We start from the raw sequence: 15849 nt of genomic DNA, 5'->3' as shown, positions 1-15849 counted from the left end.
GGGAAGGGAAAAGGAAAACACAAGGAAGAAGAAATAGCAACCAGCACAATTAGTGGAGACAGTCACAAGGACAGAGGACCGTTCCTATGGAGCATCACCCCGGCATCCGTCTACAAAGTCTTCCCCCCCCCCCCTCCCTCCTCCTCCTCACGACAACAGTTGGCTGGAAAGGGACGTGAGGGGGGGGGGTAGTTTTTATTTAAGACCTGGGATAAATACTGGTTCAGTAACAGGCATTTATTTGTGGAGCCTAGTATCGTGTAACAATAAAAGTTGGATTTCTCTATTGTTTCACGCGTAGGTTAGACATATGAATGAGACGGAGGATAAATAGGAGCTGCTGCGTATGGACCAATAGGCCTTCTACAGTTCCCTTCATTCCCATGTTAACCCCAGCCCTAAATAAATGCACCCCATATCGAGCATCTCACTCCTTCCATTAGGTGTTCCTAGTTATCAATGAATGATATTGCATTTGAGTTACAATATTTATGTGAAGAAAACCAAGTTAATATTTGTGCAGTTTCCCCTTCAAATGAAGGGTTATAAAGTCAGATCCAGGTTAAAGCCCCATCTAAATCTGACTTTGAACGCCTGTCTTCTGTAAACAGATTATACTCAAGCTCTTTGAGGGCTTCCTTGTGCCAACTACTGACCACCTTCAGGATGCAGCCCACAGTAGTTGCACATCTCTTGTGGTACTTTTTCACTGCTACGTAAACTGGAAATTTTTCCAATTGTTTGGCTGGCTCCGATTCAACCAGAATCCCTTCCAGCCAAGGAAGGGTTTCAGCCAGCCTGTATGCAACATTTAAAAAGGCACACTTTGTTTACCAGCTGGGTCAGGAATTATCAAGCATTTTTATACTAATGTATAGTTTTTGGTCAGTATTTTATAGTTCAATATTCCTGCCTATCCCCAAGGAGTTGAAAAGTCTGAACGAGCAAGAAACCAAGGAACCATCTCAAGAGTTACACTCTGAACCACCTTGCGACGCAAGGGGTCACGTTGTGAACCACAGTACTGGTTCATTTTCCGTATTATGTGTTTTTAGCAAGATTCATAATCTTATAGTAGACGCCCCACTTGAGGAGAGCGTAGAGGAAGGAGGAGGGCAGTATCTGCAGGAGTCCCAGATAGAAGCGTACCGTCAGGGGCGCGGCAGAATAGGCGGCAGCGGGCTTCTCTTTCATCATTGCCCTCCTGGAGAGGATAAAAATGTAGTTACTAAAATTTAAAGGATAAATAGGGTGGAACCCAGTTTAAACTTTTACCTAGCTGAATTATCTTCGTAAGCCCTTCCCAAGTTACGTTCCCCTTTAATTGAAGCCTGTGACTAGCTCAATGTCTGCTAATGTTGATCTTATCCATGTGTGGGCTTCAGTAATGTCCAATAGAGTCACCATTGAGATTTGACACCGAATACCAGCAGCAGTACTCCTTCCCCCCCCCCCCCCCCCTTACATTTAACCGACCGCGCATGACTGAATGATCCATTCCTGTATTCGTTGCATCTATCAGACCTATAGATAGCAATATAAATATATATATATAAAAAAACTTATAGGCCTATCTATAGTAATGCTCAGACTAGGCGCGTTTCCCGTACTGTCATGATGCAAACTGCGAAGCACAATGCTTTCTACCAAAAATATAGTAAAATTATATATTTTTTTAACCAAAAATTATGAAAGTCAGCCCAGCAGGATCCTCAAAAATCCTAGACTATAACAAAGACCATATATGGGCTAAACTAGTCTAAAGTAGCGACGACATGATTTTTCTAGAAGGAAACCACCAGCAGGCTGCAATTTAAAATTTAGGCAACTGCAATATAATATTTTTAGGACATTGTCTGCCCTCCTCCCGAGCCATGGGAGGCTTCTTGAGGCGCCGCTGCACGAAGAAGACCGCTTGTCAGGTTCACTACACGTCTCACCAACTATACAAGTGTTTTCAACATGGGAAAAAAATTGTAAAGTCAGTCTGGGGGGAAAGGAGAGGCTCAATGTGTCGCATCTAGACCCCCGCACCTTACCCCAGCGATTTTATGAATTTTGAAAAAATGAGGTTACTACGTAATATATAAATGTCACGTCTGATGGTAAAAAACCATGCTTTCGAAAAACTTGTGTTTTTTTTCCACGTGGGAACTGGATAAGCACCTCCAAAGGATACCTGATCAACCAGGCTGTGACTCGTACGTCAGGCTGCGAGCAGCCGCGTCCAACAGTCTGGTTGATCAGTCCGGCAACCAGGAGGCCTGGTCGACGACCGGGCCGCGGGGACGCTAAGCCCCGGAAGCACCTCAAGGTAAGGTAAGGTGGGGGGGGGGGAATCTTTGAAACCTCTTTACCGATGGCTTTGAAATTTTGACAACGTTCCATTCGAATACGCGCATGTTGTTATATAGCTATATAGATGCCACCCCTGTGACAGGTAAAAACCATGCGTTTGAAAAACAGCGCCATCTGTTGCACACGAGACCAAACATGCTATACTAAATGTTACGATTCCATTGATAAATTAAATTTTCAGATTGATTTTATGATTTTAAAATCATTTATGAAAAATGATTTTTTCATTTTGATTTAATTATTGTGTGTGACATTGCATTGTCAATGAGCTGTGTTAACCATACCATTCATTTCGTAAGTATAGTTTATTTTGTAATTTAGTTTAATTTTTTTATTTAAGTGATGGGAACATCAGATCATTTTGTTACCAATTATATGATGGGAAAACATTAGATCATTTGAGAATGCATCGGACAAGGGAGTGGGGAATGGTGGGAGGATGATGGAACAGGGGGAGGGAGTAATGGTGGGGACGAGGGGATAGGAAGAAGGAATAATGAGGACGAGGGGACGGGGGGACAGGTTGCTGTGGCTCAACAACGCATGTGCCTTGGTGAGCCACAGCAACCTTCCTGTCTCCCAGTCCTCCCCCATGCGTCGAGCCACAGCAACCTTCCTGTCTCCCAGTCCTCCCCCATGCGTCGAGCCACAGCAACCTTCCTGTCTCCCAGTCCTCCCCCATGCGTCGAGCCACAGCAACCTTCCTGTCTCCCAGTCCTCCCCCATGCGTCGAGCCACAGCAACCTTCCTGTCTCCCAGTCCTCCCCCATGCGTCGAGCCACAGCAACCTTCCTGTCTCCGTCCTCCCCCATGCGTCGAGCCACAGCAACGCATCGTCGGGTACCGGCTAGTATACAATATATTGTGTATATAATATATTCTGTATATTGGCTGTGCAAATGTTTCCACCACCCTTTTCAGCTCTAAACTTTATGTTGCAAAGCACTGAAATTGGGGGGGGGGGGAAGAAAAAAAAAAGTGCGGACACGTGCACGCGCGTTTTGTACATGTGTGCAAAAAAATAATTGCAAGAAATGAGTGGGCGCAGTTTATATGAAGACATTTGTACAGGTAATAGCATCTAACATCATTGACTAAGCTACCACAAAATCCTCACAGAACCATTTTTTTTATATAATGTAATTTCAACAAGTAAATAATTACGGTGTTAAACATACGAGTACCTGAAACACTGCATGAGCAACGGGTCGTTAATGTTTTGTACTGTGGAGATGTCGCTGAAGTGCATCTCAAAAACGTGCAGCGACTCTCGCATCTCTTTCCTGTAAGTCTGTAGAGTCTCCTCACTCGCTGCCTCAATCATTCGTCTGAGCTGACCAGCGTTTCTGCTCAGTATTCCTGTGCGGTTAGGCAGGTTACCTGTCGGTCAAGAGGTACACGATTAGTAACTGGCAAACTTGAGAGATAATATGTGCAATGAAAGTAGTAACGCTTCAGTGGGAACTACATGAAACTACTCATTCAAAATCTAACCGGCGAAGCTCTGGTTAGTTTCCACTCTGTAGCACTAACTACTACTTTATAGGGGCCTCGTAGCCTGGTGGATAGCGCGCAGGACTCTTAATTCTGTGGCGCGGGTTCGATTCCCGCACGAGGCAGAAACAAATGGGCAAAGTTTCTTTCACCCTAAATGCCCCTGTTACCTAGCAGTAAATAGGTACCTGGGAGTTAGTCAGCTGTCACGGGCTGCTTCCTGGGGGTGGAGGCCTGGTCGAGGACCGGGCCGCGGGGACACTAAAGCCCCGAAATCATCTCAAGATAACCTCAAGATAACTATGTGCAGGCGTTTGCCCATGAATAGGGTAGTGGCATTTTATGTATTATTGATCCATTACGCGAACCTCGCCAGCATTTCCAAGTTTAGAACCGTTTAAAAATAGATTTAAAATTGTAAATTTAACTTGGAAATAAACATTTTATTCAAACTAATCTTCGAATACGAGTCCATAACTATTTAATATTCTGCAAGTGTAAAGTTCTGCCCAATTAAGGACAAAGTCAAGAGATACATTAAGAACTAAGGACTACCCTAGGTATCCTAAATATAAGTAATATTTATCCTTATGCAGTAAATAAGGGCCATGTTTCAGTATAGAACCTCCCCCCTTCCCCTAGACGTCTTGGTCGCCACTTTACAATCTTGCTGGAATTTCTAAATTTAGTGGAGGAAAGGCAAGGAAATAACGATGTTAGGGTGCTCAGTGAAGACGATTTATCAAATCTTGTCAAGATTACCAAATGAAAATATTAGGCTAGTTTCATGCGGTAATTTTGCACGATAATTTAGTCAAAGGATGGGAGGGAGATTAAAAAAGGAAGGTTACAAGAGGAAGGGACCTTTAAAACAGTTTTCCCAGCACAATTCCATAGGTATTGTCCTTTTCCTCATATCTATTACCCTCGACGGGAGGGGACCTATTGTTCTAGGGGGCTCCCAATCTCCCATTATCACGTGGGATCCAGCCTTTGAGACCTGCTTGCCGAACAAGCAAAACCGAGCGAGTCTCTGGCAGTATCAAGCATGTTAAGCGAAGCCTTTACAAAAGTTGTACCATAGGATGGAGGACTACTCACACGGTCTGACGATGACTACAGAGGTTCCCGAGGAGTCCAACTCTAAGCGCAGGCTCTGGCTGAAGCCTTCTATGCCCCACTTTGTGGCACAGTAGACCGATATCTTGGGCACGGGTACTTGCCCCGCTGGAGAAGACACCATCACCACACGACCTGCCACAAATAATGACAAGAATCAAGTTTAAGAGTTGAAAAGAAGTCGATGTTCAGCTTTATGTTATAGCTTGACAATGTGTAGCTTCAGAGCCCATTAAGCGTCTTCAAGCTCCTCCCTATTTGGGGGTGGAGCCTAAAGGAGCATGGCGCCTCGCTAGCCACATCTTAAACTTAACCTACTGTATCAAGCTTGGTCAGCGTTTTACCCAAGTTGCTAGTTAGCCATGCAAATTACTTATATTTTTGTTAGAATGTCAAGAGCTAAACTAAGTAATCCTAGGCAAAATGACTACCAAACTACACACCAGAAGATGTATAGACTTCAGTCCGTCCTTGATCATTATCAAGTCTACAATCTACTTGCCAATGGGGACGGACCGAAACGTCGTCGTCTATCTTCTGGTGCGCTCATATCTTCAGCCCCGTTATTGTGACCGTCTGCTTCAGCAAAATATTGGACATCTAAATTTAGTATGACCCATATGCCATATTAGACGTAGTAACGTTGGAGTTCATGCACTTTGCCGAACTAGAGTGATGCAAGTTCATTATTAGTCTTTCGATCAAATTTAGTTTTTAAAAGTACTCTAGGACGCCGCCTCCCCGTCCGCCCTCCCCTCCACTGTCATGCCCAAGGACATGAACGTTCCACGCTGCCGTAATATCCAGTAGATTGATATTTAACAAGTAAATATCTTGTACACTGCTACTCTACCCTATCAGGATTTGGGATTACACAGCTTTGAGCTCAAACTTACTTTAATAGGGACGTTAACAAACTAATACATCTCAAAGGAATAGAGTAGCTTAGGCTATTTTAACCCCCCCCCCCTCCTAACGTCCCCATTTTGCTGGAGGGTTACTTGTACCTGGAGTTAGAAGGAAACTAATATGAGATTAGACCCAACCTCACAGAACTACCACACAAATGCACACAGAAATAACATCACACAAGACCAGAAGACATGGCAGGATGTGCAGAATACCCCCGTTGAAAAGCGGAGGTGCAACAGGTACTCAGAGAACTATCAACATCAGAGGTCCGAGACTGTTCAACACGCTTCCACTACACATAAGGGGCATAACTGGCAAACCCCTCACAGTGTTCAAGAGAGAACTGGATAAGCACCTCCAAAGGATACCTGATCAACCAGGCTGTGACTCATACGTCAGGCTGCGAGCAGCCGCGTCCAACAGCCTGGTTGATTAGTCCAGCAACCAGGAGGCCTGGTCGACGACCGGGCCGCGGGGACGCTAAGCCCCGGAAGCTCCTCAAGGTAACCTCAAACTTTGGGTACAGCACAAGAATCTCCCCCTAACGTCACCCAACACAAGTTAATGACTTAGTTACAGAGGACAAAGCACCTCACCACTTAGGTCTTGGCACGAGCTCATTAGGCAATATGTTCCAAAATAATATGTAGCATTTTACGTCAAAATGATCACCGGGCAAATGATATCTGATATCATAGCGGCTCAAACAGTCGCATTTTGCATGTACGAGTCCAGTTGCTAGGTTAGTGTAGCCTAGTACAGTATATCATTTACCCTCCATTGTAACTAATATTTAAGTTGACCAGACCACACTAGAAGGTGAAGGGACGACGACGTTTCGGTCCGTCCTGGACCATTCTCAAGTCGACAATCTACTTGAGAATGGTCCAGGACGGACCGAAACAACGTCGTCGTCCCTTCACCTAGTGCGTGGTCTGGTCAACATAATTTAGCCACGTTATTGTGACTCGTCGCCTGCAACTAATATTTAAGCAGTCTATTATAGACTGCTGGGCATGTTTTTTTTTTTTTTTTTTTTTTTTTTGAGATATATACAAGAGTTGTTACATTGTTGTAGAGCCACTAGTACGCGTAGCGTTTCGGGCAAGTCCTTAATCCTATGGTCCCTGGAATACGATCCCCTGCCGCGAAGAATCGTTTTTTCATCCAAGTACACATTTTACTGTTGCGTTAAACAGAGGCTACAGTTAAGGATTTGCGCCCAGTAAATCCTCCCCGGCCAGGATACGAACCCATGACATAGCGCTCGCGGAACGCCAGGCGAGTGTCTTACCACATGTTTTAGTTTACATGCTCCCCACGTGGGGCAGGACAAACATGTTAATTGTGCAACCCGTCCTCTTAAAAATAACGTCACTTTTCGCCCGTATGCGCGGCGCTATGGCCAAATTTGGACGCAATTTGAAATTAAATCGACTCACAAAAGTGACGTACTGTTCCGTTTTCTGTTTGAGTCGTCCGCCCTACTCGGCCAGCTTAGAAGAGGATTCTTTCCATTAACGCTTTTCATACCGTTTTGAAACAATTTCCTGCCCACCTAACCTATCAGAGGACCCTTAACTTACTGTTTAAAAAAAAATCCCAAATTTATATTCATTTTTTTTTTCATTTTCAAATTACGTCCATACGGGCAAACGGCCAAAAGCGACGTTCTTTTTAAGAGGAGACAGGTTGTGAGAAAATTCGCACACAATGCACGTGAATTTTTAGTGCCGATATACAAGGGTGGAGGACAGGAGGCGCTGAACTAAAGGCCAGGGTCTAACTTGCATACTACGCATAATTGAGGGAGAAGAGGGCGTAAGCAGTCTCCGTGGCGCAGTGGTAAGACACTCGCCTGGCGTTTCGCAAGCGCCTTGCCTTGGGTTCGAATCCTGGCCGGGGAGGATTGACCGGGCGCCAATCCTTAACTGTAGCCTCTGTTCACCCAGCAGTGAATGGGTACCTGGTTGTTAAACGATTCGGCGGGGTCGTATTCCGGGGAAATTAGGGTTAAGGACCTTGCCCGAAACGCTACGCGTAATAGTGGCTTTACAAGAATGTAACGTAATATAAAACTTAACGCCTGGAGCAGAATAACTGACATCAGAATGGGTTCTGGGATGACGCATCTTGCCTTGCAGGTTAAACTCAATTCTTTCACCAGGCGACAAATCAGGAAAAAGGTTGGGCAAAGTGCATATTCTTTGATTGCCAGAAAGTGTGACAGTACCCCACACGAGACTAGTGCACAGCCTGGAGATTTAGACAGGAGTGGAAGGGAAGGCACTATTGGATAAGGGAGTACCTAAGCTATCTTACCAACCGGAAGTCCTCTGCACTGTTCCAAGGCTACAAGAGTGAAACTAAAGTAATGCAACTAGGCACCCCACAAGGAGGAGTACTTAGTCCTACCTTGTTTAATGTTCTAATTAATGCTTTACTAAAATCAATCCCAACTAGTCCGGCAAACATCACTATCAGCTATGCAGATGACATCCTTGTGCATACTAAAACCCACCGCGAAATGCAGTCTTAAATTGTATACATACAGCTTGTGAGAGCCTTGGTCTTGTAATCAACGCTGCTAAAACTAAGGTATTTAACAGACAAATTGGCAACTGCAAAAGTGGACCACGAAAACTTAAGATAGATAACATACCAATAGACTATGTCTCTTCTTTCAAATACCTTGGTGTCTCTGTCCCTTGTACCTCAACTGCAGTCAATAAGTTACATAACAATGTAGAGAGACTCGAGTCTCTCAGAACTGTAGTGGGGTACAGCCCGAAATATGGTGTTAATTAGAATAGCAAGAATGATGTATTTAGCGTATATAAGGTCTCTTATAGACTCATGCACCAGCTTTAGTCCTGCAGAATGGCAAAAGTATTGATAGACTGGAAAAAATGCAAAATGAAGCACTCAGAATTATACTTGGCTGTCCTATAACTACCAAAGTTCTCAACATGCAAAAAGAATTAAATATACTTAGCATTAGAGATAGAATATTTGAAATTAATCTTATGATGGGACTAAAGCTTTTGCGTGATAAAAACACTGTCAGTTGCACTGTTAGAACACATACGAAATGGAACCAGTTAGTCTAAATGGATTCAAAGAACTGCCACTCATTAAAATGATGGGACTGCACGATGTATATACAGATGAAAGAGTACAGCACTTCCTTCCACCCTGGCAGATAGTACCTTTTGACATCCTGACCCCTGCATACCCCACCAAGAAACTAATCACAAACAACCCTCATGCTCACCTTGCTGCTAAATTAAGCACCATAGAACACATTCACAATATACAAGCTGAAAACAACATTGCACAGACCATATACACTGACGGATCACTCAATACAGCTACAGGGAGGGCAGGAAGTGCTGTTATTGCTCATCAGCCCGATGGCAGCACAATTCAAAGAAATATCCGAATTAGTAACTGGGCATCCACACTGCAAGCCGAGTTGGTAGCGATACTGGTAGCACTAAATTATTGACAACACTGAAGTAGACAGCTTAATTATTTCTGTCTCCCTTTCCTCACTACGAGCAATAAACAGTTTGCAATCAAGTAATAACGTGCTTGTCTTGGAAGCCAGACGTAGATATATAAGAATACTTAGCAAGAGGGTAAATATAAAAATGTTGTGGACTCTTTCACATTGGCCTGCAGGAACATGACAAAGTTGACGCCCTTGCTAAGGCTGCAGTAAATAAAGACAGTATTGAACGGAATCTTGAGTTATCAAATAGGTCCCTTAAAAGTGTCATTAGACGAGAACTCCTGGATGGATTTGAAGAAAGTAGAACAGTGCAAACTGGAACTAGCAGGTCCATTGTTCATCACAATGAAATGTGTGAAGTAAAACATGTGTATGGGGCAAGTAACAAAGTCAGTAGACTAACAGATGTTGTCACAGCTCGTATAAGACTTGGCTACAAGTATCTCTGGCAGTTCGGCTTGTATAGGGATCTAGATGAAGTGTAAAGTGTGTGGACATAGGCAGCGACACTCGAACACTATATCTTGGATTGTTGTAAAATTGAGCCATTTAGAGGTAAATCTAAGCTCACTCTGTATGATATGGCAACCTATCTTATTACCATGGATAAATTACCTGAAATCCTTGCACTGTACCCACATTTTGCTTCCAGTAGATGAACGACATATGAGATTCAGAAACAAGTAGTGTATTGTGAAGACTAATAATAAACAGAAGCTCCCTATGACTCTAATGTCCCCATTGGTCAAACTATTATGTATTAGCGATAAGACCTACCATTAATGTATGACGACTTACTGTAAATATGTAGCTCTTGTAATAGCACTTTCTCTGTAACTAGCTGACATTGTATCTATAAGGTGTGAAGGATTGAAGAAATTGTTTATGTAATAATCTAAGATGAGGTCTGATAAAGACCTTTTGTGCCCTCTGTAATGCTTTTGCGCTACCGCTCACAGGATGAGTATGGGGTGCACAATAAACTAGCCGCCTTCGGCGGCAACAATCAAAGATTCTGGAACCATTGCTCTATTAAGAGCAGATTTTAGTGTGCCAAGTATTTAGCAAAGTTGGGTGTTCAAGTGCCTGAAACATTTAATCTTTAAATTACTCCAAGCAATTCGCAATGGATACTTAAGAGGGGAAGAAGAGGAGTTTAACAATGTTTAGATTATACTAAGCTTTACGCAATCAATATGTTACCCATATCCGGCATGAAGTATTAATAAACCTTATTTTAAAGGGCAAATTATATTTGTCACGCCTGTATTAAAAGCGTTTAGAATGGCAATGGTTTACAATTAGAGTGAAAGTTTACAACCGAAGTAAAGTGAGTATCAAGTACACGTTTAATTTATTAAAAGTGGCAGACACGATCACAAAGTTTAGACTACCGTAAAATTCTACGGAACACCAAACCCTTTTACGAGGTAAAAAATTACATTTTTTCAATTTAAACAATTTTAAATTTAGTTGTCACCATCAGTTCTAATTAAATTTATAGTTTTGTAGCACTGGACAAGATTACAATGATATATAAAACTAGCTGGGAACATTAGGGTGTCTGAACTCTCAAACTTTAGCGAAAGAAATGCTTCGTCTTGACAGTTTGAGAGAATTTGTGCACCTAAATCTTTTTGAAGTACAAAATTAGTCAACTGGAAACCATACTTTAAAAACCAATTTGTTTCGCCAGTAACGAGCTTATATCTTCTAGCTCTCGCAAAGAAAATGTGTACTAAACGCCTGAACCACTCAACTACCACCGCAATAATATTTGAGTTTGAGTGTCTTTAACAACCCCGGGGAGCCGGTCGGCCGAGCGGACAGCACGCGGGACTTGTGATCCTGTGGTCCTGGGTTCGATCCCAGGCGCCGGCGAGAAACAATGGGCAGAGTTTCTTTCACCCTATGCCCCTGTTACCTAGCAGTAAAATAGGTACCTGGGTGTTAGTCAGCTGTCACGGGCTGCTTCCTGGGGGTGGAGGCCTGGTCGAGGACCGGGCCGCGGGGACACTAAAGCCCCGAAATCATCTCAAGATAACCCCCTCTCCCTCTTTCCTAGGCTGTCCACGTCAAGGCGGAATGCTAGTTAATCCAGCGACCAATTTCTTTCACTGGAAAAACCTTTCTACACCAATTACTTACGCGGTGTTCTCCAGCAGTGCTTCAGTCACGTCCTTTAACCTCTTCTATAAACTATATAGTTACTACAAATACCAATAACGATTAATAACTTAAGGTCTAACTGTTCAGTACATGCTATGAAATGTTACCTTCTATTTGAGAAGGAACTTTAAATTTAAAAAAGGTTTGAAGGAAAAAATGTGTCTGTGGCAGCCGGCTGGAGGAGCCTAGCCCAAGGCCAGGGGCCAGATTCACGAAAGCACTTACGCAAACACTTACGAACCTGTACATCTTTTCATAAGCTTTGGCGGCTTTGTTTCCAATTATTAAGCAGTTAATGAGCCCCGAAGCACCAGGAGGCTGTTTATAACAATAACAGTTGAATGGGAAGTTTTCATGCTTGTGAACTGTTTTATAAATGTAACCAAAGCCGTCAAAGATTGAGGAAAGATGTTCACGTTCGTAAGTGCTTGCGTAAGTGCTTTCGTGAATCTGGCCCCAGGACCCCGTATATTTCCGCGGGAATGTTTACATCATAGTGTGGAGTACTGCGAGAGGTCGGGAAGGTCAACTATAGCTTGGCGAGAAGCAGTATTATAGCAGTCAACGAGACTAACCTAATGGAACACGTTCACAAGTCGTTGACCAGACCACACACTAGAAATTGAAGGGACGACGACGTTTCGGTCCGTCCTGGACCATTCTCAAGTCGATTGTGATGAGGTAGGGACAGGCAATAAATAGGCAAGAGAGCTGAGGAGGAAAGTCAGGTGTAGGGGATAGTAGTAATGGAAACTGCAGCAGGCCTATTGGCCCATACGAGGCAGCTCCAATAGCCTCGTATTGGAGCTTCAACATACTTCAGCCACGTTATTGTGACTCATCGCCTTCACAAGTCGTGTTTACCACCCTCGTGTGATCTTTATCACTGTTTGGTAATGTTTATTGTTTGTGATGTCTTTGTATGAACACGTACTGAACGGGGCGAGAATAGCTTTAGCTACCTCATCCCTTTGTGTGCATTTTACCTCGATAAACTTACAAGTCACAACAGTGAATTGAAACATGTTCTTTAATGCATACGACCCATATTAGCCGACATGCCTAAACTGCCCGAAACGCTGCGCGTACTAGTGACTTTACAAGATTGTAAATACTATTCTATGTATTCTCACAAACCCAATGTACCTTGTATGTAAATAAACATGCTCCTGTCCCCCCTCAATGAGTTTAGTACCACCAGTGGTACAGTACAGCAGGCAGGAGAGCTGGCTAGGGTTCGGTACAGAGGTACAAGGCTGGAACAGGCAAGTCTAGCTACAAGAACAGACAAAATATTGGAAGAGTTACCCTTGTTTCTCCTGATGGTGGGGAGGAGAGCCCTGGTGAGGTCAATGGGCCCCGTCAGGTTAACTCTGACCTGATCAACCACCATGTCGTTGGTGTGCCACTCCAGGCGCGCGTGCGTCATCATGCCCGCGTTGTTCACTAGACACCACAGCTCTGTCAATCACATTTGGATACTATCATTACAAGTCCAGGGAATTGTGTCAGATTACAGAGTTGACGAATGACCTAAACATTCAACTTTTCACTTGCCAAAAGTTCCATTATGGGTTCTTTGTTTGAATTTATAATAAAATCAACACTTAAAAATAATAAAGTTACAGAAATGTTAAGTTTAATACATCACAGTTCACGTTATGACCGACCTTAAACTGGAAGTGGTCACTATACCTCTTCGTACACCACCACTGCTTACTTCCATGGTACTTTTGTACCGTGTAGTATACGAAGAACGAAAGGTCGTAGTAGCACGGGCTATGGTGAGCCCGTAGTGGACTCGCCTGGCACAGGAGCGGGGCCGTTACTCTACTAGATCCTTCCCTGTACTACGTTCATTTCATGCTCAATTCCGCGTCTTACAGAACATACGTATTTGTATAGTTTTGGAGCAATTTTAGGGACACCAAGCCACATTTTGGCAATAAACGGATGAAAATCTGTAATAAACCAAAAATATTTAACTAACCTTTGCCATCGTCCTCCCAGAGCTGCTGCAGCTTATCCTGGAGGGAGCGGAGCATGTTGGGTTTAGTGAAGTCGAGGTAGACGGTGTGGACGCCAGCCCGGGCGAGGGCCAGGGCGCCCTCACCCTGCAGGTTGAGGCAGGTGGCCACCACCGTCCACCCCCAGGAGGCCGCGCTCCTGGCCACCTGGTAACCTATACCACTGTCACACCCGGTCACCACCACTATCCGCCCGCTCGGCTCCACCTCCCTGTTGGTCAACGTCGTCCACACGTACCTCAGTATTACACACGTCATCACACCAGCTACAGCTGACCAAGGCAGTATGTGGCAGTGAAGCATGGCCGGGGTCCACCTGGGGTCCACCTGGGGTCACCTGGGGTCACTGACCACTTCCCTCTGGGTTCAACCTACAAGTCGGAAAGTTACGTTTTAGGCAACAGTTTATTAAAAACTTTTTAAATTTTGCTCCGAAGGGAGAGGTCATTGGGCAGCGCCACTCTTGTGTGGACGTACCGCCATAGTAACATGTACAACACTCCCCAATATAGGCAGGCTTGGGGGTCAGTGGATTTGTTAAAGGACGGAGCACATCAAACTGACACGGCTAGGTACTCTACCATCAAAGGAGCCTTCGACAAGGCACAAGGGATTACGATCTTTAACAAGCTTTCATGCACGAGTATCAAGGCGGGACTCTTGAAATGGGTTGAAGATTACCTCACAGGGAGGAGGGCCAAGGTCTGCTTCAATGAAGCAGACTCCAGAACACTTCTATTTTAAGTTGCCTAGCAAGTGGTTAAATAGCTCTTAGGAACACTTGTCACTCTTAAAGCTGGTGTCAAGCTTTATAATTACTCATAGAAGGTTGTAACAGAACCCATGAGCACCACACCAGAAATAAATACAGTTTTGATATTCCTAGAGTACGACTAAATCAAACCAGAAATGCTCTACAAATCAAGGGGCCCAGAATGTGGAATGACCTTCCCAACCATGTTAAAGACTGTACCTCTCTCAACCAGTTTAAGTTCAAAACGAAGCTATACCTAATAAATTCCATGTAACCTACCTTACCCCCCTGTTGTCAACCCATGTATATTTTGTGTTTTGTTTTTCAAATCAACGCTGTTTGAATGTAATTTTCTGTAATTTGTAATTGTATTTGTGCTGCTTTTTCAACAATGTTCCCCCTCTTTTACCTCTATTTTTTATATGTACTCATCACATCTTTTCTTTTTACCCATTAGTTTTAAGCTGTAGTCATTAATGTTTTTCCTGCCCGAAACGCTTTGCGTAATAGTGGCTTTAGGCATTGTATGTACTAGCTCTATCTATAAAGCCAACAAACTTTGTAAATCTCTTTATGTATGTACCTTACCTAAATAAAGATGATTATTATTATGAAATTAAGAGAAGAGCAGATAATGTATATTTACGTCTCTACGGTTTGAGGAGCATTAATATTGTAACCATGAACCATGCGCACGTGCAGAACAACCCTTCCTCTACAGCGTTCACCGCGGCACTAAACAAGAGTGCTCCAACGTACCCGAAGACCCACCAGTAGAAAACGGGACATTCAATTTTGCCGCCGCCGTGACTGTCCTCGTACACCTGTTTGTAGTCTTTGGGACTTTATACGTCGAAATACGAGACATTATTGAACAACATGCCGTTTAGAGACTACCTACTGCGAATGTATGTCGAGACACTACCCCAAATACCCCTTCCAAATTATCAATCTAGAAAGCATATCACTAATATCAGGCCCACTTAAAATTACGTATATATCTCCACATTTGTCCACAACATTTTCCATGTAAACAGTTCACTTGTACAGTCAAGTATAGAGGTCCGGCCTTCCAACACTTACCACTTGAGTCACGAGACAAATTAAGATCTCGACTATCCGTAAACGAGTGACCACGCCAAGCGATAGCCTCAGATCTTAGATATCCTGTCAGCATACGATAAGGCGGCCCTCAATAGTTGACCACGGCCACTCACACCGCCTCAAGGTACTCCTGCTCCGCCGACCACCAGTAACACTGTGAGGGGCGCTCAGTCCGGCGCTGCCACCACCTCACCTTGCTCTGTTTCACACTTGGCTCTCCGGACCCAACCCGTCCTCGACTCAAGTCCATTACATCCAGCGGTCGACCCCACAGACGCATTCATAAATTTTAACATGCTGTTCATTCAAAACGGGAATTTTCTCAACTATAAATTAATATTATAATATATTAGCATATTGTGCATATATAGGCATAGGTTAGGTTAGGTGTTTAGGTT

General features: G+C 43.7%; 1 protein-coding gene across 1 annotated transcript; it reads right to left on the bottom strand.

Annotated features, from left to right (window-relative positions):
- Positions 1–463: 463 nt before the first annotated feature.
- On the bottom strand, positions 464–15616 carry LOC123772227 (retinol dehydrogenase 7). Its single transcript, XM_045765300.2, has 6 exons — positions 15431–15616; positions 13557–13964; positions 12875–13027; positions 4954–5106; positions 3543–3738; positions 464–1204 (listed from the first exon to the last, which is right to left on the bottom strand). Exons 2-6 carry the CDS (start codon positions 13894–13896, stop codon positions 1042–1044), a joined length of 1005 nt encoding a protein of 334 aa, XP_045621256.2. The 5' UTR covers positions 13897–13964; positions 15431–15616; the 3' UTR covers positions 464–1041.
- Between the last annotated feature and the right edge of the window lie 233 nt (positions 15617–15849).

Source organism: Procambarus clarkii, chromosome 69 (assembly GCF_040958095.1).
Source record: "Procambarus clarkii isolate CNS0578487 chromosome 69, FALCON_Pclarkii_2.0, whole genome shotgun sequence".
Taxonomy (NCBI): Eukaryota; Metazoa; Arthropoda; class Malacostraca; order Decapoda; family Cambaridae; genus Procambarus; species Procambarus clarkii.
Note: the sequence above shows the minus strand (reverse complement) of the source record. Positions and strands in the feature narration are given on the sequence as shown.

Coding starts and splice junctions, on each gene's coding strand:
- LOC123772227 (XM_045765300.2), bottom strand. CDS start 13,896: ATGCTTCACTGCCACATACTGCCTTGGTCAGCTGTAGCTGGTGTGATG. Junction 5,107..12,874: donor CACCATCAGGAGAAACAAGG/GTAACTCTTCCA, acceptor TATTTGTGGCAG/GTCGTGTGGTGATGGTGTCT. Junction 1,205..3,542: donor TTGCTCATGCAGTGTTTCAG/GTACTCGTATGT, acceptor TATCCTCTCCAG/GAGGGCAATGATGAAAGAGA.